The 23,909-nt window shown below is 48.2% G+C and overlaps 1 protein-coding gene across 1 annotated transcript in view; it reads right to left on the bottom strand.

Moving 5' to 3' along the window:
• The window catches only part of rbm22 (RNA binding motif protein 22), a 28,930-nt gene that overhangs the window by 3,567 nt on the left and 1,454 nt on the right, over positions 1-23,909 (bottom strand). Inside the window, exons 2-9 of the mRNA XM_059990672.1 lie at positions 21,123-21,176; positions 18,598-18,627; positions 15,818-15,950; positions 12,903-13,003; positions 8,383-8,555; positions 5,407-5,607; positions 4,288-4,452; positions 804-895 (exon numbers count right to left, since the gene is read on the bottom strand). Of these exons, the coding sequence (XP_059846655.1) occupies positions 804-895; positions 4,288-4,452; positions 5,407-5,607; positions 8,383-8,555; positions 12,903-13,003; positions 15,818-15,950; positions 18,598-18,627; positions 21,123-21,176 (949 nt within the window). The remainder of the gene's footprint in view (positions 1-803; positions 896-4,287; positions 4,453-5,406; positions 5,608-8,382; positions 8,556-12,902; positions 13,004-15,817; positions 15,951-18,597; positions 18,628-21,122; positions 21,177-23,909) is intronic.

The following is a 23,909-nucleotide window of genomic DNA, read 5'->3' as shown; positions in this document are numbered from 1 at the left end:
GTGCGGTCTCACCAAGGCCTTGGACAACTGCAGTAGAACCTCTCTGCTCCTGTACTCAAATCCTTTTGCTATGAATGCCAACATACCATTTGCCTTTTTCACCACCTGCTGTACCTGCATGCCCACCTTCAATGACTGGTGTACAATGACATCCAGGTCTTGTTGCACCTCCCCTTTTCCTAATCGGCCACCGTTCAGATAATAATCTGTTTTCCTGTTCTTGCAACCAAAGTGGATAACTCACATTTATCCACATTAAATTGCATCTGCCATGAATTTGCCCCCTTCCCTTCCAGTCCTGAAGAAGTGTCTTTGCCCGAAACACTGAATGTGCCTGACCTGCAGTGTTTCTCCAGCATTTTATGCGTGTTCCATATCCCCTTCTCCTGGAGAAGGGGCAAAGGTGGGTTACTGGGGCTTTAGGCAGATGGGGCTCATCGCCCATGGTGGCAACTATCTAGGACATTGATCCCAAACCTCCTCGGCCTTGCAACCATACCCACGCACGGTGAAGGCTTTTGAGAGTGAACCCTGAGGAAAAATCCTGGAGCTGGAGTCCCTAAGGCATTCAGTTCATTGCTGACTGGCAACTCCTGCGATGCCACTGCTGCCAAACTCTCTGCCGTTCCTTTGGATTTATCAGCTGCGTGAATGGGGGGAGACTGCAGCATGGGCAACAGTTTGCTCTCCATATCATTCAGCCCTGGCATGTGCATCAAACCTGACCAACAGAGGGCCCCTCTATCCCTGTAGCTGGCCTCAGTTCCTATCTACAGTAGTTTGGTTACATCTTCTCTACTTACCACCAGGCAGCCCGGGCACAGGCTCCAACTTCATCCCTGACTCTGTAAGATTGGAGTCCTTATCCTTCTCCTTCCCCCTTGCAGCCTGAGACCTACAGGTGAGTAAAAGATGATCAAAGAGCGGTATGGTTAATGCTACACAGACAATGAGGCAGAAACCCCTCCTGACCTCATGGAAAATGTCACAAAGCCAAGGTGCTTGGCATTAACAATAAACAGAAAATGCAGGAAACCAGCCAGCAGGTCAGGAAGCTTCTGTGGAGAAAGAGAGTTATTCATGGAGTCATAGGAATGTACATCACAGAAACAAACAGGCCCTTCATCTCATCTAGTTCATGATGAGCCATTTCAACTGCCCAGTCCCATCGAAGCCTTTTCGAGGTGTTAAAACATATTCCAAAGGCTCCCTTCTGGACAGAGCTACAGGCGAGTAAAACAAAAACTTCACACCATCTTCTTTCCCCAGGCAGTTAATCAGATCAAATATTCTAGTTAGTCTCCTCAGACTCTCCTCCATCTGTCAGTCGCCTAACGCGCCCTTGTCTGTCGGTCGCCTCACATTCCCCTGTCCATCGGTCCCCTCACGTTCCCCTGTCTGTCGGTCCCCTCACGTTCCCCTGTCCGTCGGTCGCCTCACGCGCCCCTGTCTGTCGGTCGCCTCACGTGCCCCTCTGTCCGTTGGTCCCCTCACACGCCCCTGTCCGTCGGTCCCCTCACGCGCCCCTGTCCGTCGGTCCCCTCGCGCTCCCCTGTCCGTCGGTCCCCTCGCGTTCCCCTGTCCATCGGTCCCCTCACGTTCCCCTGTCCGTCGGTCCCCTCACGCTCCCCTGTCCGTCGGTCCCCTCACGCGCCCCTGTCCGTCGGTCCCCTCGCGCTCCCCTGTCCGTCGGTCCCCTCACGTTCCCCTGTCCGTCGGTCCCCTCACGTTCCCGTCTGTCGGTCCCCTCACGTTCCCCTGTCTGTCGGTCCCCTCACGTTCCCGTCTGTCGGTCACCTCACGTTCCCCTGTCCGTCGGTCACCTCACGTTCCCCTGTCCGTCGGTCCCCTCACGTTCCCGTCTGTCGGTCCCCTCACGTTCCCCTGTCTGTCGGTCCCCTCACGTTCCCGTCTGTCGGTCACCTCACGTTCCCCTGTCCGTCGGTCCCCTCACGCGCTCCTCTGTCTGTCGGTCCCCTCACGTTCCCCTGTCCGTCGGTCCCCTCACACGCTCCTCTGTCCGTCGGTCCCCTCACGTTCCCCTGTCCGTTGGTCCTCTCACACGCCCCTCCGGCCGTTGGTCCTCACGTTCCCCTGTCCGTCGGTCCCCTCACGTTCCCGTCTGTCGGTCCCCTCACGTTCCCCTGTCTGTCGGTCCCCTCACGTTCCCGTCTGTCGGTCACCTCACGTTCCCCTGTCCGTCGGTCCCCTCACGCGCTCCTCTGTCTGTCGGTCCCCTCACGTTCCCCTGTCCGTCGGTCCCCTCACACGCTCCTCTGTCCGTCGGTCCCCTCACGTTCCCCTGTCCGTTGGTCCTCTCACACGCCCCTCCGGCCGTTGGTCCTCACGTTCCCCTGTCCGTCGGTCCCCTCACGCACCCCTCCATCCGTCGGTCCCCTCACGTTCCCCTGTCTGTCGGTCCCCTCACGTTCCCCTGTCTGTCGGTCCCCTCACGTTCCCCTGTCCGTCGGTCCCCTCACGTTCCCCTGTCCGTCGGTCCCCTCACGTTTCCCTGTCCGTCGGTCCCCTCACGTTCCCCTGTCCGTCGGTCCCCTCATGTTCCCCTGTCCGTCGGTCCCCTCACGCACCCCTGTCTGTCGGTCCCCTCACGTTCCCATGTCCGTCGGTCCCCTCACGTTCCCATGTCCGTCGGTCCCCTCACACGCTCCTCCGTCCGTCGGTGCCCTCACGTTCCCCTGTCCGTTGGTACTCTCACACGCCCCTCCGTCCGTCAGTCCTCACGTTCCCCTGTCCGTCGGTCCCCTCACGCACCCCTCCGTCCATCGGTCCCCTCACACACCCTCTATATGTTAGTCCCCTCACTACACTGTAAGCACTTTAAACATTTTTATAACATTGTTTACATTGTAGATACATGCTGGTACTTTTGCACATTTTATTCCATATTATACTTCAACCTCAAAAGTTTACCATTAATATAACCATATAACAACTACAGCACAGAAACAGGCCATCTCGGCCCTTCTAGTCTGTGCCAAAAGCTTACTCTCACTTAGTCCCACTGGCCTGCACTCAGCCCATAACCCTCCACTCCTTTCCTGTCCATATACCTATCCAATTTTACTGTAAATGACAAAATTGAACCTGCCTCTACCACTTCTACTGGAAGCTCGTTCCACACAGCTACCACTCTCTGAGTAAAGAAGTTCCCCATCGTGTTACCCCTAAACTTTTGCCCCTTAACTCTCAACTCAAGCCCTCTTGTTTGAAACTCCCCTACTCTCAAAGGAAAAAGCCTATCCACGTCAACTCTATCTATCCCTCTCATAATTTTAAATACCTCTATCAAGTCCCCCCTCAACCTTCTACGCTCCAAAGAATAAAGGCCTAACTTGTTCAACCTTTCTCTATAACTTAGGTGCTGAAACCCAGGTAACATTCTAGTAAATCTCCTCTGTACTCTCTCTAATTTGTTGACATCTTTCCTATAATTTGGTGACCAGAACTGTACACAATACTCCAAATGTGGCCTTACCAATGCCCTGTACAATTTTAACATTACATCCCAACTCCTATACTCAATGCTCTGATTTACAAAGGCCAGCATACCAAAAGCTTTCTTCACTACCCTATCCACATGAGATTCCAAATTATAAAATTATTAAATTTTTACATAATTTAAAATTATTGAATGTTGTCTTTTGTTACGTGTCACACCCTGACTAACACACCACAACAAATTTCTAATACATGTAAATGTGTATGTGAATAAAGTTGATCCTTGATTCGTGAGGGTCTTGTTGAATGCAGTCTCCAGCCTGAAGCATTAATCCAGTTTCTTTCTCCACAAATGCTGCCTGACCTTCTGAGTAACACACACAAAAATGCTGGAGGAACAGAAGAAGTGCACAGTCAATGTTTCGGGCTGAGATGTCAACTGTTTATTCCTTCTCCATAGCCGCTGCCTGGTCTGCTGAGTTCCTCCAGCATTTTGTGTGTGTTGCCCTGGATTTTCAACATCTGCAGAATGTCTTGTGAGTCTCTGTTCACTCCCTCTGAAGCAAGTATAAATTGCTTTTGATAGGTCAGGGAGGACGTTCCAGGATTTTGACCCAGACATGGTGAAGGGACAGTGATATATTTCCAAGTGAGGACGGTGTGTAGCTTGGAGGGCAACTTCCAGCTGGTGATGCTTTTCCTGCTCTTCGCCTCCTTGCTCTCACCGTTTTCTAATGTCAACAATTCCTCATCTCCTCACCACCCATCCCTGCCAACTGGATAGCCAACAATTCCTGGATCTCAGTGCCTGCCTGAGGCCACACTCACCTGCCCCACTTGACGTTCAGCCTCCGGCCGTTAATGATGAGCTTGTTGAAGGACTTCTCAGCCGCCAGCTCTGAGGACTGCCGGGTGGCGAACTGGATGAAAGCGCACTGCTGCCGCTGAACCACTGTGATGGAACGAATCTCGCCGAACTGGTAAAAGTGGTTCCTTTGGAAAAAGGTATCCAAACAGAGGTGTTTCATGAATGGGTCATCTCCTTCACTCATGTCCATGAACAGTTACTACTCAGACACAGAAACAAGCCCTTCAGCCCATCACATCTATTGATCACCCATTCACATTCATCCCATTTTAACCTTCACCAGCTCCCCCCAGATTCCACTCCTCACTCACAATGAAACTTACATCATGTAAAAAGAGAGCAAATAACAAAAAAAATAGTGAGGTATTGTTCATGGGTTCATTGTCCATTCAGAAATATGATGGTATTCCTAAAGAAGCTGTCCCTGAAACACTGAATGTGTGTCTTCAGACTCCTGTACCTCCTCCCTGATAGTAGCAATGAGAAGAGGGCATGTCCTGGGTGATGGGGTCCTTAATAATAGATGCCCCCCTTTTGAATTATAGCCTTTTGAAGATGTCATGGATGCTGGGGAGGCCAGTGCCCACAATGGAGCTGGTTGAGATTACAGCCCCCTGCAGTTGTTCCTGATCCCATACAGCGGCCCCTCCATGCCAGATGGTGGTGTAACCAGTTAGAATGCTCTCCACAGTACATCTGGGATGTGGGAGTAAAGCGGAGAACTGGTGAGGACTTCATTCCCTGGAGCGGGTGATATTACAGAGGTGTAAAAATCCTGTGGGGCAGAGGGAGGAACACTGTGGGCGAAAGGGTCTGCACTATACTGTAATGTTCTAAGCTCTATGTGGATAGGTAGAAGGCACTCAGACCAGGGTTAAAATCCAAGAACCAGAGGGCATGGATGAGAGAAGAGAGATTTAACAGGAACTTGAGGACTTCCACTTTTTGTCATTTTTATGTCTTTGCACTGTATTGCTGCAGTAAGACAACAAATTTCACGTCATCAGTCAGTGATAATAAACCTGATTCTGGAAACTATTCAATGCCAGCAATACCCAAAGAGTGGCTCGAGAGTTTACCTTAACTCCGTCTCTGAGATCTGCTCGCCGAGACCTCCGACGTAGAGGGTGGTAATGGTCTTGTCCTCGGGAGGATCCAACCTGGGCATGGTGGCCGCACGTTTCAGCAGCTTGTCCGCCACCGGGTCGTTGATGCCGTAGTAACGATCTTTGATGTTCTGATCGGCCAGGGGATCGTCCGGGTCTGTCGGCTTCTCATGCCTGTGTAGGACAGAATTAAAACTATGGAACTGGTACGGAAAGTGCACAGCAAGATTCCTCAGAGGACAGTAAAAAACAAGAGGATAACTGGGGCCTCCCTCCGAGTACTTGTTATACTTATTGGGAGTGTTGTATACGAAAGGCCTGAAGCATTGTTGAGAATCCCTACCACCCATCCCACAATCTCTCTGACCCACTACCGTCAGGAAGGAGGTACAAGAGCAACAGGACTAGGACTGCCAGACCGGGTAGCAGCTTCTTCCCTCAGGCTGAGAAACCAATGAATACCCTGCTACCACTGCAGTGTTGTCACAAGGACAGCGAGCTGTTTACTTGCACTGCGCACTTCACATGCACTTTTGAAATACATTTTATTAACTTCTCCGAGGTAATATTTTTTCATTTGGTTGTACACACATACACAGGTGACAATAAACTTGAACTTGATACCCAGCAAGAGGACCACAACCCTGTCGTGGTTTGGAGGCTTGTGTGCCTCAATGACCTGTACAGAAACAGCCACGGAGAATCCTTCTACATCGGTGCGTGACAGTATGGACAGACAGAGATGGGGACCTTCCTGCTGTCGTAGACCTCAGCAGGCACAATGGGCAATAAATAGGTGAACTTAAGCAAAATGGCTTCACCACAATGTAACCAAAAGGGTTTTCACCTGGGCTGCAAAATGGTACCACATAAACTTATGGGAGGGTGGGGGTCAAATCCAGGCGGCATGGTAGCGTAGTGGCTACCACCAAGCTTCACAGCATCAGTGACCCGGCTGCAATTCCCACTGCTGTCCGCAAGGAGTTTGCATGTTCTCCCTGTGACCAGATGGGTTTCCTCCCACAGTCCAAAGACGTACTGGTTAGTAGGTTAACTGGGCAGCATGGGCTCACTGGGCCTGCTGTGTGTCTAAATCTAAACCCATGTCTCAGAAAGGCAGAAGAACATAAAACAGTTCAGCACAGCAACAGACTCTTCCGCCCACTATGACTTAAACTAATCCCTTGGGTTTGTACGTGACTCGTGTGTCTGTCTAAAACCCTTTGAAAGCCACTATCATACACATAGAAGTACACATACAAAGTAGTACATAAGAGTCTCAGATCCCACACCACCAGGTTCAGAAACAGTTATTACCCTTCAACCATCAGGCTCTTGAGCCAGAGGGGATAACTTTACTCAACTTCACTTGTCACAACACTAAACTATTCCTACAACCTATACACTCATTTTTAAGGACTCTACAACTCATTTTCTCAATATTTACTGCTTATTTATTATCATTCTTTTTTCTTTTTGTATTTAGTTTGTTGTCTTTTGCACTTTGGTTGTTTGTCCATCCTGTTGTGTGAAGTTTCTACATTGTTTCTATTGTGTTCCTTTGTATTTACTATAAATGCCCACAAGAAAATGAAACTCAGGATAGTATATGGTGGTGTGTGTGTGTGTGTGTGTGTGTGTGTGTGTGTGTAGTAAATTTACTTTGAAATTTGATATCTGCTTCCACCATAATCCATGTGACCCATTCCAAGCACCATCTCAGGTCTCCCTCAGAACCGTGGTACAGATTGCCACCAGAGTTTTTGTGCTCAACGCTCAAGAATGGGGTTTAAGCCTTCAATCCCAGGGAGGCACTTACTGTAGCAATTTCATTTTATTTAGAGATATGAGCAAAAGAAGCAACTCTGGCCCAGCATTCACACACAAAATGCTGGTGGAACACAGCAGGCCAGGCAGCATCTATAGGGAGAAGCGCTGTCAATGTTTCGGGCCGTATCTATAGTATCTATCTTTCCTTTCGGTTAGTCCTGACGAAGGGTCTCGGCCCAAAACGTCAACAACGCTTCTCCCTATCGATGCTGCCTGGCCTGCTGTGTTCCACCAGCATTCTGTGTGTGTTGTTTGAATTTCCAGCATCTGCAGATTTCCTCGTGCCGGCCCAGCATTCCCCTGGTTTAACCGTAGCCTAATCACAAGACTATTCACAATGAGCAATTAACCTACCAACCAATATGTCTTTGGAATGTGGGAGGAAAGCCATGTGGTCTCAGGGAGAACGCATGATCATGTGGATAGTCAGAGGCTTTTCCCCACGGCTGAAATGACTAGCACGAGAGGGCATAGTTTTAAGGTGCTTGGAAGTAGGTACAGAGGAGATGTCAGGGGTAAGTTTTTTTACGCAGAGAGTGCGTGGAATGGGCTGCTAGCATCGGTGGTGGAAGCAGAAACTATAGGGTCTTTTAAGAGACTCCTGGATGGCTACATGGAGCCTAGAAAAATGGGGCGATGGGTAAAGCCTAGGTAGTTCTAAGGTAGGGACATGTTCGGCACAGCTTTGTGAGCCGAAGGGCCTGTATTGTGCTGTAGGTTTTCTATGTTTAAACTCCTTACGGACAGCAGCGGAATTGAACCCAGGCCACTGGTACTGGTAATTTTGTGCTAACACTATGTTACCATGCCGGCCAATTAGGGTGATGCTTTAAAGTGCCAGAAATACAGAAAATCAGGTCAGTAAGGTGTTTGTACATTCTCCCCCATCGATTTATTCCAGGTGCTCTGGCTCCCCCCCATGTTCCAAAGACATACGGGTTAGGGTCAGTAAGTTGTGCATATGCTATTAGAGCCAGAAAGATGGCAACACTTGCAGACTGCCCCAGCACATCCTCGGACTATACTGGCACTTGATACAAATGATACATTTCACCGTATGTTTCAATGGACATGTGACAAATTGAGCTCATCTCTCTCGCGATTTCCCGCCTGCCATACCTGTACGGGCACTCCTCGCCTCGCTTGCACTCTCCTTTGACCCAGAAGGAGCAGATGTGCGGCCGATTGCGTTTGTAGTACGGTGTGGTCCTGGCTAGTTTCAGCAGCATGTCGCTGGAGCTTGTGGCCTTGCCCAGAGCCCCCACTGGTCTCGTCCCATCCGAATTCTGGATCTGCAGAAGCAGCAGGAATGTCAGACCCATAACCAGCTCTGACGCAGTCAGTCCAATTTATTATCCAAGTGTACATATGTTATCATAAACCACCTCCAGACTCGGTGTGTCCAGGGAGGGGTAACACATCTTGCCGTGTCCATTCTGGGACAGATCACTCAATTTGGTCCCCACCCAGATACTCAGCTCTCACCTGTGGCTCCAGGTAGACGTTTGCAGCAACAGCAGCCACACCCCAGTACACCGCTTCGACAGATGGGCAGCTGGCAGCCCCATACCCTGTGAGACAGGGACGTGCCTGTTCTAGCATGTCAAGTCAGCTCCAGCAGACTGGGCAAATGAGATCTACAGTGACATCCAACAGCTAGGAGGTGGTTTTGCAATGCTCCACAGAGAGCAAAGGGCACGACAAGGCACACACAGATGGGCAGTGGGGTCATCCACGGGAGACCCCCGTTTGTGACACTTGCTCGTACCACTGGACCCCAAATACCGAAGTTGAGGAAGTGGAACTGTCCCTGTACAACTGCTTTTCTACTTTAAGAACTCTCCTGCATGCACAGGTTTCCTGTCATCATTGGACAAACACCACCACCACCTCCAGATTCATTTTCTCCCTGCAAGAACCCTCCAATTAGCTCTCCTTTTCTGTACAATATTTCTCCAATCCCTGTTTGGAAATACATAGATCTGCTTCCACTTTTTCCATTTGAAAACAAAACTTTTTACAGTTCAATAAAACCCTGGTTAAACCACACTTGGAATACTATGTTCAGTTCTGATCCCTCATTATGGGAAGGGTGTGGAAGCTTTAGAGAGGGTGCAGAGGAGATTCACCACAACGCTGACTGGATTAGAAAGCGTGTTTTATGAGGATAGGATGAGCGAGCTAGGGCTTTTCTCTTTGGAGAGAAGTGATTTGAGAGAGATGTACAAGATGACATGAAAAAATACAACAAATAAACTATACATAAACAATGACTGACAAACAACTGACGTGCAAAAGATAAAAACTGTCCATGCTCCATCTTCCTCTCCTCTCAAATCCCAGTTTCAAAACCCTCCCAGCTTCTATCACTATTCACACTCTCCCCTCCTCCATCTGCCTATCATCCCCCATCATCTGACACAAGAGATCCTACAGATGCTGGAAATCTTGAGCAACACACACAAAATGCTGGAGGAACTCAGCAGGTCAGGCAGCATCTAAGAAGGAAAATAAACAGTCGAAACCCTCCAGATCCTCCACTTTCCACCTGCTAATTCTTGCTTCACCTATTCATACCCACTATCTCCCCTCTATCTTTCAGTCTTGATGAGGGGTCTCAACCCGAAATGTTGACCATCCATCCCGCTGAGTTTCTCCAGCATCAAGTTCACTACTACGAACTCGAGTGTCTGCAGTTTCATGTGTCTCCCAAATACTATCCAACCTCCTTCACCTGCCAGCTCTTGTTCCACCCATTCCCTTTACCTCTTCATACCCGCTACCTCCGTCTATCTTTCAGTCCAAACAGAAGGTCTCAGCTCTAAGCGTACCCCAACCCCACGCAATGCTGTTCGGCTCAGTCATCCACCAGCACCGAGTTTGCTGTTAGACTCCAGATTCTGCAATCTCTTCTGTCTTACAACTACCTCTTTCATCCTAACCAAACATTACAGCACAGTATAACCCCTCAGCCCACAGTGTTGTGCTTTTAACCTATGTCAAGATCAATCTAACCCTTCCTTCCAACAGAATCCTCCATTTTTCTATCATCCGTGCACCTGTCTAAGTCTCTTAAACGTCTCTAATGTATCTGCCTCTAACACCCTGTTCCACACACCCACCGCTCTCCAATGTTTCTCCCCCACACTTCACTCTAATCATCTTGGAATTGTGCCCCCTCAAATTAACCATTTCTGCTCTGAGAAAAAGCCTCTGGCTGTCCACTCAATCTATGCCTCTTAACATCGTGTACAGATCTATCAAGTCACCTCTCATTGTCCTTTTCTTCAAGGAGAAAAGCTGTAGCTCGCTCAACCTATCCTCATTAGGCATTCTCTCCAAACCACAGCATCCTGGCAAATATACTGCCAGTTCTGTCAAGACTGGCAGAGGCAAATGGGAAAGTTCGAAAGGAGGGGGTCACTGGACAGGAGGTTACTGAAGGTCCTAACTTTGTCAGTATGACTTAGTCACTTAGATCACAATTCTTCCCTGTTCTGATGTTTGGTCTGAACAACAACTGGACCTCTGGACCATGTCTGCATGCTTTTGTGCACTGAGTTGCTGCCACATGATTGGCTGATTGGAGATTTGTATTAACAAGCAGGTGTACAGGTGTACCTCATAAAGTGGCTCCTGAGTGTAAATTGTTCCCGGGAAATGCGGAGGCTGTTTGGGGAGTACTTGCACGGGGTTCTGGGTAGGTTTGATCCACTGAGGCAGGGAAAGGATGGTAGGGTGAAGGAACCATGAGATGTGGAACATCAGACAGAAGGAAGAAGGAGGCTTATTTAATGTTTAGGAAGTAAGGATCAGTCGGAGCTCTAGGGAGTTACAAGGAAGCCAGGAAGGAGCTTAAGAGTGGAATTAGGAGAGCTGGAAGGGGGCATGAGAAGCTCTTGCCGAGCAGGATAAAGGAAAAGCATAAGGCATCTGCATGTACTGTATGTGAAGAACAGGGTGATAACTAGAGCGAGGGCAGGACCAATAACTGAGAGATGAGGAAACATGCCTGAGGGTGGAGGAGATAGGACAGGTCCTCATGAACACTTTGCAGACAAGCAACCAATGTGCAAAAGACAACAAACTGCGAATATTAAAGGGGAAAAAAAATCAAGTGTCAAGTGAAGTTCACTGCCATTTGACTACATGCATGTATATAAAATATATAGAAATAAGACATTTCTTCAAACCAGGGTGTAAAGCACAGTCGTACACAGTATGAAGGCAAGGATAAAATCTACAGATGAATCTCACATAAATAACAAACTGAAGTACATTGATATTAAACACTGGAAGGTATGGAACAGATTATCCAGTGGCACTCTGAATATGATCCGACCGGGAGTTCAGAAGCCCAATGGCCGGGGGGAGGAAACTGACCAGTCTTGTTTTTATGCCTCACAGCCTCCTGCCTGATGGTAGAAAGTCAAAGAGGATGCTGGATGGGATTGTTGATACCACTAAGGGCCCTGTGTACACAGCGCTCCTGACAAATGTCCCCAGTGGATGGTAGGGAGACCCTGTGATCCTCTCGGCTGTTCTCAGTCTTTTGTAAGGACTTCTGATCCAATGGTCCACTGCTCCCGAACTAGATGGAAATGCAACTTGCCAGGATGCTCTCAATGGTGCTCCTGTAAAACTCAGTTAAAATGGGGGTAGAGTGAGAGCCTCAGTTCCCTCAATCTCCTTGGAAAGTGGAGATGCTACTGTGGCTTCTTGTTCAAGGAGGTGATATTAAAGAACCAGATAATGTCAGCGCCCATGAACTTGGTGCACTTAACTCTGTCTACGGAGGTGCCACGTATTCACAGAGGGGGGCGGTCATCAACACCTTCCTGAACTCCACAATGATTTCCTTAACTAAACCTCTTGACTATGTCTGCACGCTTTTATACACTGAGCTGCTGCAATGTGAATAGCTGTTAGGTATTTGCATTAATGATCAGTGTACAGGAGGTACCTATTAAAGTGGTACTAAGTGGAGATCCCGCAGGCTGAAATAGCATCCGGCAAAGGGGCAAGAAGCTAATTACCCCCATCTCCATGTTCTGTGCGTAATACTTTCTTGGGGAAAGAAGCTAATTACCCCTCTCTCCATGTTCTGTGTGTAATACTCCTTCTTGGGGAAAGAAGGTAATTACCCCTCTCTCCATGTTCTGTGCGTAATATTCCTTCTTGGGGAAAGAAGCTAATTACCCCTCTCTCCATGTTCTGTGTGTAATACTCCTTATTGGGGAAAGAAGCTAATTACCTCTCTCTCCATGTTCTGTGTGTAATACTCCTTATTGGGGAAAGAAGCTAATTACCTCTCTCTCCATGTTCTGTGTGTAATACTCCTTATTGGGGAAAGAAGCTAATTACCTCTCTCTCCATGTTCTGTGTGTAATACTCCTTATTGGGGAAAGAAGCTAATTACCTCTCTCTCCATGTTCTGTGTGTAATACTCCTTATTGGGGAAAGAAGCTAATTACCTCTCTCTCCATGTTCTGTGTGTAATACTCCTTATTGGGGAAAGAAGCTAATTACCTCTCTCTCCATGTTCTGTGTGTAATACTCCTTATTGGGGAAAGAAGCTAATTACCTCTCTCTCCATGTTCTGTGTGTAATACTCCTTATTGGGGAAAGAAGCTAATTACCTCTCTCTCCATGTTCTGTGTGTAATACTCCTTATTGACGTCAGACTTGGGCATCTCGTCCTTGAGGGAGATTCCTGCGTCACGAACCTGGATGGGCAGACCTGGCAAGGCACAGAAGACATGAGATTGAACGGATCCAGCTTTATCACACCTTCCCAACTAGTCCATTCTACAGACCTGCAGTAAAGAGCATCACTGCGTAGTGCAGAAACTGCACTGTGACAGACAGGAAGACTCTACGACGGGTGGTCAGAACTGCCCAACCTATCACCGGCACCAGCCTCCCCACCACAAGGTCATGTATACAGAAAGGTGCTGGAAAAGGGCCATGTAGGATTGCACACACCCTGCCCGTGGACTGTTTGTCCCACCCCCATCAGGGAGGAGGCTACAGAGCATCCACGCCAGGACCACCAAAACAGTTACCTCACAAATTTTCTTATTTCTGTTTCTGTACTAATTTTAACTGAACTATTTAATATACAAATATATGCTGAATGTAATTTAGTCTTTTTCTTTATTTACCATGTATTGCATTGTACTGCTGCCGCAAAGACAACAAATTTCACCACGTCAGGGATTTTAAACCCAATTCTGATTTCCCCAAGCAGTGAGGCTGACCAACACCCCCACCCACTAACCCACCCCTCCACACCCCAACCACCACTACTTTATCATTTCCTGTCAGAGTCACCTTATGTACAGACACTCCTAAGTCACTTTATGGACATATAATCAATCTACGTATATAAGCTACCTTATGTATTTATATCTATTGCATTTTATATTTATACGTTTTTTATCTTATCGTGATTTTGTTTTGGCACTGCTTCAATCCAGAGAAACAATTATTTTATTCTCCTTTACATCTGTGTACTGAAAATGACACGAAACAATCTGGAATGTTGAAAAGTATTTGCTCACTGCAAGTTTCGATGAACATTCTGTGCTTTCTGTGAACACACAGAACTAATGAAGCTCTTCTTCACTTTTAGAGATAGAGCAAAGAACAGCCCCTTTCTTCCCAAAGAGCTGCGCTGCCCAGAAGGCCAACTATTTAACCCCAGCCTAACCGTCACGGGACAATTTCCAATTAACATACTAACTGGTACGACTTCAGATTGTGGGAGGAAACGAAACCCATGTGTTCACATGAAGAACATACAAAGTGAACTGATACCCAGAGCTGTAAAAGCATTGTGCTAACCGCTATGCTACCATAGCACCCCAAACTTAAAACATGCTTCACTTCAAGCATACCCAGACAGAGCTCAACAACACTGGGTGCTAATTTCAAACTCTGTGTGGCCACCCTGAGTCTAGAGCCACAGTCGATCCATTTACCCACGCAGAGTTGTGAATGCAGCCCAGTCCTCTGCTGCAGTGAAGCAGCCAGCATAATCAAAGACTCTACCAAGCCCGGATATTCTCGTCTCCTCTCTCCTATCCGGCAGAAGATACAAAAACCTGAAAGCACATCCCACCAGGCTCAAGGACAGCTCCTTCCTCACTGTTGTCACACTCTTGAATGACTAGATGAACTCTTGACCTCACAACCTATCCTGTTATGATCTTGCATCTGTAATGCCCTGGTTAAATTGTATTTCTACTGCTATGTTGTTGGGCATTTTATTTTAGCAGTTTTCTGCAAACATAGTATGTTCTGTTAGTTAAGCTTCATAGACTACTGCTTTGACCAGCAGAGATAAAGATTGTTTGTTCAGCCCAAGCATATTGTGTCCACCAATTGGGGGGGGGGGGGGGGGGGGGGGAGGGAATGAATGGAACATTCGAGAGAGCTGGGCGGGATCAGATTTCTGAAGAACAGTAGTTTATTTTAAATAATATATTAGATAGGTATATGGACAGGAAAGGAATGGAGGGTTATGGGCTGAGTGCAGGTGGGTGAGGGTAACTGTTCGGCACAGACTAGAAGGGCCTAGATGGCCCATTTCCGTGCTGTAATTGTTACATGGTTATTGGTTATAGTCTGGTTTGGGGTCTTTTGTTAGAAAATGTGAAGAGCCCAAAGGAAGATGCTTGGAGGATCCCACCTGAAGGGGAGACCCTATTGTAAGAAGTGTTTTGTGCAGACGAGTGGCTCACAGGAGGTAGTGCCAATAATCCTGAGTTATCCAGTTCTTTGGAAATGGTCTTCAAGGGAAGTTCGAACTGTGACTGGTGTCCTTCACACAGAACGTGGGTTCAGCGCATAAATAATCAAAGCAAAGCATCCCGACTACCTCAGAACGAGCTCCAACATTTATGTGCACATTTGGATTGGTCTTACTGTAATGGCCCTTCTAAATTTCTTTTCCTGTTAACTGTTTGATAATGTTAAAATATCGGTAAATATACTGGCAGAGTACACAGCTTCAGCAGATTAAACGCAAGCCCAGATACTGATAAGACCATAAGACACAGGAACATAATTAGGCCATTCGGCCCATTGACTCTGCTCTGCAAGTTCATCATGGCAGATTTATTTTCCCTCTTAACTCCATTCTCCTCCCTTCTCCCTGTAAACTCTGATGACCTGACTAATCAAGAATCAAATATGTTCGCTTAAAATATACCCAATGACTTGGCCACCGCAGTTGTCTGTGGCAATGAATTCCAGGTTCATCACCATCTGGCTGAAGAAATTCCTCCTTCTCTCTGCTCTAAAGGGATTCTGAGGCAGCGCCCACTGGTCCTAGACTTCCTCACTATAGAAAACACCCTCTAGCCTTTCAGTATTCAACGGGTTTCAATGTGACCATTCTACATTCTAAACGCCAGTGAGTACATGCCCTGAGCCATCAAACACTCCTCATGCATTAACCCTTTTATCCCAGGATAATTCTCGTGAACCTCCTCGGAACCCACACTCCTGTACCCTTTACTTTGCCCCGGCCAATTTCCCGAGTGCTCACCATATTCGAGGTCGAGGAGGCATGTCTGGCACACGTTCTTCAGCTTGCTACACGTCTGGCAGACTTCAGTTTTCTTGAAGCGCATCCGTGCCCCTGGACACCAGCGGAAGACGGTGAAGGGCCTGGAGCAGATCTGAAGGGCGAGGGACAGACAACACATCTGAATCATAGACGGAAATCCGGCATTTGCCTCTTACGGAAACAGCATACCAACACAGCAGTTACAGCAACATTGAGCACTGTTGTAGGAAAGCAGTGTTCATCATCAGGGACCCCCCCCCCCATCTAGGCCACCAGGAAGGAGGTACAGGAGCCTCATGACCCACACCACCAGATTCAGGAACAGTTATTACCCCTCAACCATCAAGCTCTTAGACCAGAGAGTATAACTTCACTCACCCCATCTGGACCCCAACTGTTCCCACAAGGACTCCTCGTCTCATGTTCTTAATATCTACTGTTAATTTATCATTATTTCTTTATATTTATATTTGCACTGTTTGCCGTATTTTGCACGTTGGTTGTTCGTCCGTGCTTTTGGGGGCTGTCCTTCACTGTGTGTCTTTGTATCTAACATAAATGCCTGCAAGAAGCGGGATTGTGCTTGTCTGCGGCTGCGCTACAGCGTGATGAGAATGCTTGTTCTTGAAGGAACGTGGCTCCAGGACAACATCCTGTGCACCGTCAATCATTACACTCCAGGGCAGGCTGTATTGCTTTTGGTGACAGTATATATATCTGCTATTATAAGCACAGTGGTGCTAGAAAGTTTTTAAACCCAATAGAATTTTCTCTGTTTCTGCATAAATATGACCTAAAATGTGATCAGATCTTCAGGCAAGTCCCAAAGGTAGATAAACAGAACCCAATTAAATAAATAACATACATTACCTTTATCTAGTTTTAGGATTTGCATGAAGATCTGATCACATTTTAGGTCATACCTAAGCAGAAAAAGAGAAAATTCTCCAGGGCTCACAAACTTTCTAGCACTTTGTATATATGTGCCTTGTGCTGTTGGTACTATACTGAGTTTTGTACCTTGGCCCTGGAGGAGTGCTGTTTTTTTGGCTGTAAGGTATAGCTGAATGACAATTAAACATGAACTTGAAGATCTAAGACTTCGATCTTTGTCTAGATGTCTGAAGACACGTGGCAGAGGACTCTGGCGAGTTGCTGTTGGCAGCCCGTGCTCCAGAGGGGTGATGAGCTTAAGAAAGGGGACTGCTACACAAGCATTGAGTGCAGGCAGAGGCTCAGCACATGCACAGGCAAGAAGGAAACGCTGCCTTGGTCAGCACACACGTGATGCTGGAGGGATTCAGCAAGTCAGGCAACATCTATGGGGAGCAATAAACAGATATTTTGTGACTGGAAAGGAATGGAAACAAAACCAGAATAAGGTGGGAATATAGGGCCTGTACTCACCGGAGTTTAGAAGAACAAGAGGTGATCTCATTGAAACCCAAATATTGAAAGACTAGACAGAGTGGCTGTGGAGAGGATGTTTCCTATGGCAGGGGAGTCCAGGACCAGAGGGCACTGCCTCAGAATACAAGGATGCCCTTTTAGAACAAAGTAGAGGAGGAATTTCTATAGCCAGAGGGTAGTAAATCTGTAGTGTTCAAATGGGCCAAATGGTCTATTACAGTCTATTCAGGATGAGAGTTACACTTTGCCCATTAATAGAACTGGGACCATTCAGCTAGCTCCCTTCTCATTAACCTGCTCTTCCTCAGTGCAACAAAAGGCTTTCACCCCGATATACAGTTTTGTACAAAATCGTATTCAAATAACCCAGGGTGAAGGGGAGTGAGAGGGGCTGGAAATCAGGAACAGAAAGACACAATCGTGTTCAAATAACCCAGGGTGAAGGGGAGTGAGAGGGGCTGGAAATCAGGAACAGAAACACACAATCGTGTTCAAATAACCCAGGGTGAAGGAGAGTTGAGGGGCTGGAAATCAGGAACAGAAACACACAATCGTGTTCAAATAACCCAGGGTGAAGGGGAGTGAGAGGGGCTGGAAATCAGGAACAGAAACACACAATCGTGTTCAAATAACCCAGGGTGAAGGGGAGTTGAGGGGCTGGAAATCAGGAACAGAAACACACAATCGTGTTCAAATAACCCAGGGTGAAGGGGAGTGAGAGGGGCTGGAAATCAGGAACAGAAAGACACAATCGTGTTCAAATAACCCAGGGTGAAGGGGAGTTGAGGGGCTGGAAATCAGGAACAGAAACACACAATCGTGTTCAAATAACCCAGGGTGAAGGGGAGTTGAGGGGCTGGAAATCAGGAACAGAAACACACAATCATGTTCAAATAACCCAGGGTGAAGGGGAGTTGAGGGGCTGGAAATCAGGAACAGAAACACACAATCGTGTTCAAATAACCCAGGGTGAAGGGGAGTGAGAGGGGCTGGAAATCAGGAACAGAAAGACACAATCGTGTTCAAATAACCCAGGGTGAAGGGGAGTTGAGGGGCTGGAAATCAGGAACAGAAACACACAATCGTGTTCAAATAACCCAGGGTGAAGGGGAGTGAGAGGGGCTGGAAATCAGGAACAGAAAGACACAATCGTGTTCAAATAACCCAGGGTGAAGGGGAGTTGAGGGGCTGGAAATCAGCAACAGAAACACACAATCGTGTTCAAATAACCCAGGGTGAAGGGGAGTTGAGGGGCTGGAAATCAGGAACAGAAACACACAATCGTGTTCAAATAACCCAGGGTGAAGGGGAGTTGAGGGGCTGGAAATCAGGAACAGAAACACACTCACCTTGCACTCTTTGCCATACTTCTCCTTTGTCTGAAAGAGCAAAGTGTGAAAAATTTTAAGTTAGAAGCAATACCACACACACAACCGTTAAGATACAATTCGGATCAGAGGCAATTACAAACTGTCAATACCACACACTCCACTGTCGCAGTACAATTCGGATTACAGGCAATGACAAACAGTCAATACCACACATGCTTCCATTATGGTATACGGGGTGATTGATAAGTTCATGGCCTAAGGTAGAAGAAGTCAATTTTAGAAAACCTAGCACATTTATTTTTCAACATCGTCCCCTCCTACATTTACACACTTAGTCCAGCGGTCGTGGAGCATACTGATCGTGGACCTCCAGAAAGTGTCCACAGATAGGTGATTGATAAGTTTGTGGCCTACAATAGGAGATGAGTTATACAGCTCTCGTTACATGCACATGCAGCTCAACTCTTTGAGTGATTATGCAGAAAGTTTGAAGTTAATAACTCATCGGGGTGATTGATAAGTTTTTGGCCTAAGGGAGAAGGAAATGCTTTATTAATTTCAAACTTACTGCATAATCGAAGAGTTGAGCTGCAGGTGCATGTAACGAGAGCTGAATAACTCATCTCCTTCTACCTAGACCGCGAACTTATCAATCACCCATCTGTGGACACTTTCTGGAGGTTCAAGATCCGTATGCTCCACGACCGCTGGACTAAGTGTGTAAATGTAGGAGGGGACTATGTTGAAAAATATGCTAGGTTTTCTAAAATTGACTCCTTCTATTTTGGGCCACGAACTTATCAATCACCCTCGTAATTTGGATTACAGGCAATGACAAACTGTCAATACCACACACACTACCGTTAAAATATAATTTGCATTTATTGAAAGGGAGAGGAGATGCCATGCTTATATTCCAGCACATAGTGAGAGATGATAACTGTCCCAACAAGAACATCTATCTCTCTAACCCTTCTCCTCTGTATCCTCCCCTCCCCAACACCCCATTAGCCTGCATTAACCCTTTCTCTTCTCCACCCCATCGCCCACTCTCTCCTCCCTCTGGTTCCCCTCCCTATCCTGTTCCCTTTATTCCAAGCTCCACTATTCTCTCCAATCAGATTCCATCTTGTTCAGCCCTTTGTTCCTTCCACCTATCACATCTCTGCTTCTTGCATCAGTCCTACTATCCCTTTCCCTCACCTGGATCCACCCATCTCCTGCCAGCCCTCCCTTTCAAAACTGCAATCTCCCCTCTTTCGCTTCAGTCCTAATGAGGAAAACATTGACTGTTCATTCCCCTCCACAGATGCTACCTAGGTATCAACATCTCTGAAGGTCTATCTAGAGTCAACACGTTGATGCACAATGGTGACTCTGCTTAATTTGGAGTTTGAGGAGATTTGGTGTGTCACCGAACACTCCTATATACTGTACAGATGTACGATGGTGAGCATTGTAACTGGCTGCATCACCGTCGGGTACAGAGACTCCAATGCAAGAGGGTGCTAGCCTCAACCAGCTCCATTACAGGCACAACCCTCCCGATCACCGAAGACATCTTCAAGAGGCGATGCCTCAAGAAGGTGGCTTCCATCATTAAGGACCCTCACCATGCAGGACTTGCCACTTTCTCATTGCTACTACTAGGATGTACAGGAGTCTGAATACACTCACAGAACGAATCAGCAAGAAACTGGAGCACCCGGAATCCACACGGTCATTGGGAGAAGGTTGATGTGCTCACATGTGACTTTCTGAGGAGGCTGGAGGGAGCTGGACTTTGCACTTCCATCCTCACGTCATTCTATAGATGTACAGTGGAGAGCATCCCCACAAGCTGCATCACTGCACAGTACAGGAGCTGCACTGTGGCAGACAGGAAGCCTCTGCAACGGGTAGGTAAAACTGCCCAAAGTGTCACTGCCACCAGGCTACCCACCATCAGGACGTATATACAGAAAGGTGCTGGAAAAGGCCCGGTAACGTCTTGAAGGATCCCACCCACCCTGCTCATGTCCCACTCCCATCAGGGGGGGCTACGTAGCATCCACACCAGGACCACCAGACTCAAAAACAGTTACTTTCCCCAAGCAGTGAGGCTGATCAACACCTCCACCCACTAACCACCCCTCCACTCCCCAACCACCACTACTTTATCATTTCCTGTCAGTCACCTTATGTACAGACACTCCGGTGCCCAGCGTCACTTGACAGACATACAATCAATCTGTGTATATAAGCTATCCTATGTATTAATACTTATTGTGTTTTTTCTGATTATGGCATTCTCTATCTACTGTGTTTTTATCTGCTGAACTGGATCCAGAGTAACAATTACTTTGTCCCCCTTTGTACTTGTGCACTGGAAATGTCATTGAACAGTCTAGAGTCGTCAGTCTTTCCCCGGCTTCTATTTTACTGTGTTCCTGTACGTTCTAGGCTAGGGCTCACAATGAGATTGGTGTGTTGGAATAAATATTATCGACACGACGTGACTCTCTCCACAAATCTTCATGTACACAAGAGAACAATAAACTTACCATGCGGATGTATGGATTTTCTCCCAGGCATGTCTGGCACAGGATCGGAAAATCCTACGTGGACAACAGAGACATGTCAGTTATATCAAAATGGTAGCACAGCGGTCAGCGTAAAGCTTCACAGTGCTGGCAACCTGGGTGCTGTTCACTTGCGACACCGACGGTGGGGGAGCTGCGTGGCAGAGGAGTTGCACGATTTGGTTTACTTGGTGGGACGTTCTGTACAGCAGGGCCTGAACAAAATGCTCCCTATTGATGTCCTTCACAATTTTATAAACTGCTGTAAGGTCACCCCTTCAGGGAAAACCGTCCCAGCCTCTCCATATAATTCCAGCCCTTCAGTCCCAGCAACGTCCTTGTGAACATTTTCTGAACCCGTTCCAGCTGAACGACATGGAGCTCAGTGGCAAGGTCGCGTAGTGGTTAGTGTAATGCTTCATAGCGCCAATGACTGACGGCAGGAGATCTGCGTGGCCTCGGTCATTTCACGGACCAGGCTCTTGCGCTGCAGTGCCACCTGTTACAGCCACCCAGGGGAGGAGCTGTTAGACGTGGTGTGGGAGAGGACGGGGCCGGTGCGCATGTTGGATGGAGGCTGGTGTGGGAGAGGACGGGGCCGGTGCGCACGTTGGATGGAGGCTGGTGTGGGAGAGGACGGGGCCGGTGGGCGTGCTGGTGTGGGAGAGGACAGGGCCGGTGGGCGTGCTGGATGGAGGCTGGTGTGGGAGAGGATAGGGCCAGTGCGAACGCTGGATGGAGGCTGGTGTGGGAGAGGACGGGGCCGGTGGGCACGCTGGATGGAGGCTGGTGTGGGAGAGGACGGGGCCGGTGGGCACGCTGGAACCCGTGCTGGTGTGGGAGAGGACGGGGCCGGTGAGCGTGCTGGTGTGGGAGAGGACGGGGCCGGTGGGCGTGCTGGTGTGGGAGAGGACGGGGCCGGTGGGCACACAGGAACCCGTGCTGTGTGGGAAGAGGACGGGGCCGGTGGGCGTGCTGGTGTGGGAGAGGACGGGGCCGGTAGGCGTGCTGGATGGAGGCTGGTGTGGGAGAGGACGGGGCCGGTGGGCATGCTGGATGGGGGTTGGCTCTCCCGTCGGTGCCACTCTCCAGTGTTCGTTTGGATTGAGATTGAGATAATCTGCAGCAGAACTGTTGCAGGCTTGTTCCTGCAGAAACGTGGCTCAGGACAACATCCACACACCATCAATCGAAAGACCACAAGACTCAGGGACATGGGCTAGCATTTCTTTGTGACTGCATCTTTACTGTCTGTGCTGTGTGTGACTGTTGGTAGTGTGTTTTGTACCTCGGCCCCATACGTTTCATTTAGCTGTACACACGTAGCTAATTAAACGTGAACAACCCCATCACTGTCTGTAACGAGTATATACTTTGTTGTTTACTCTTCCAATTGTGTTCTTTCTTCTAAAATTCTTACCTAATTGATGCTTTTCTACTGACCGCTGTGTATCAGTGCCAGTGATGGTGCTGAAAGCAAAATTTTCATTGCACCCACAGACATGCTTATTTAGAAATACAGACCAGTAACAGGCCTTTCCAGCCCAATGAGCCACGCTGCCCAATTACACCCACATCACCAATTAACCTGTACGCCTTTGAACTTGGGGAGGAAACCCACACAGTCATGGGGAGAATGTACAAGCTCCTTACAGACAGACAGCAGCAAGAATTGAACAGGGGTCGCCTGTACTGTAATGGCATTGTGCTGCCCTACCGTACCGTGTGCATGGCAATAAACTCAACCCTGGCCCCTCAGCCTCCTTCACTCCAGGGGAAAGAGCCCCAGCCTGTCCAGTCGCTCCTTAGAACTCAAACACCAGTCCAGGCAGCATCCTGGTGACTCTTTCCTGCTGCTGAGAGAGATGGGCAGAGCACAGGTGGGGTGTGTAAGGGTCTGAACAGGTGCAGCAGAAGGGATGGATGTGGAGCAGCAAGGTTGGGCGAAGAGGAGCTGGGGGGGGGGGGGAGGAGCAGAGGACAGAGGCTGAGTTTCAGGAGTGGATGTAGGAGCAGGCAGCAGTTGAGGGCAAGGATTGGAGACTGAGCTCCAAAAGGACTCGAAAGCTTGTGTGCCTCCATGACCCGGAGAGCTACGGAAACAGCAATGAAGAATGAAGTGGGACGGTATGGACAGAGAGAGATGGAGGACCTTCATTGCTGCCTTAAATGCCAGTGGCCTAACAGGCAGTAAGGAAATAGTATTGGAGACTGAGGAAAAAGAAATGGAGAAGGGATTTCAATGGATGGAATTTAAATCAGAGAAAGGAAATGGTGGGGTTGGTGGGGTTGATGGGTTGATGGGGGGATGGGGGGATGGGGGGGGAGTCATACAACAGCAAAGAAAAAGGCCCTACTGCCCATCATGTCTTACTAACTCTTTTCATCTACACCAAATTCATTTGCCTGCATCAGGACTGTGCCTTTTTATTTAAGTTCCTGTGTAGATGCTTCAGATACATACTGAGGCTCTCAAATGGTCAGGGTTGGCCATGGATGTTGCGTCCCAGCTGTCCACTTGGTACAACAGGGCAAAGGCTGTCACCCATGCAACAGGTTTGCCCCTCTCCACACAGCTGATGAACAGCACAGACCGATCCAGTTTGGCACCAGCAGTGTCACGGGAGTTGCCAGTCAGTGTTGAACTCAATGCGGGACTGTCACAAGGACTCCAGCTCCTGATTTTCCTCGGGCTTTACTCCCAGAGCCTTCCTCATGAGTGGGCATAGCCACAAGGCAGTGGAGGTTTGAGATGAGAGTTTTCCTTCT

The sequence above is a fragment of the Hypanus sabinus genome, chromosome 15 (genome assembly GCF_030144855.1).
Source record: "Hypanus sabinus isolate sHypSab1 chromosome 15, sHypSab1.hap1, whole genome shotgun sequence".
NCBI lineage: Eukaryota > Metazoa > Chordata > Chondrichthyes > Myliobatiformes > Dasyatidae > Hypanus > Hypanus sabinus.
This window is presented reverse-complemented; position numbering and strand designations above follow the sequence as displayed.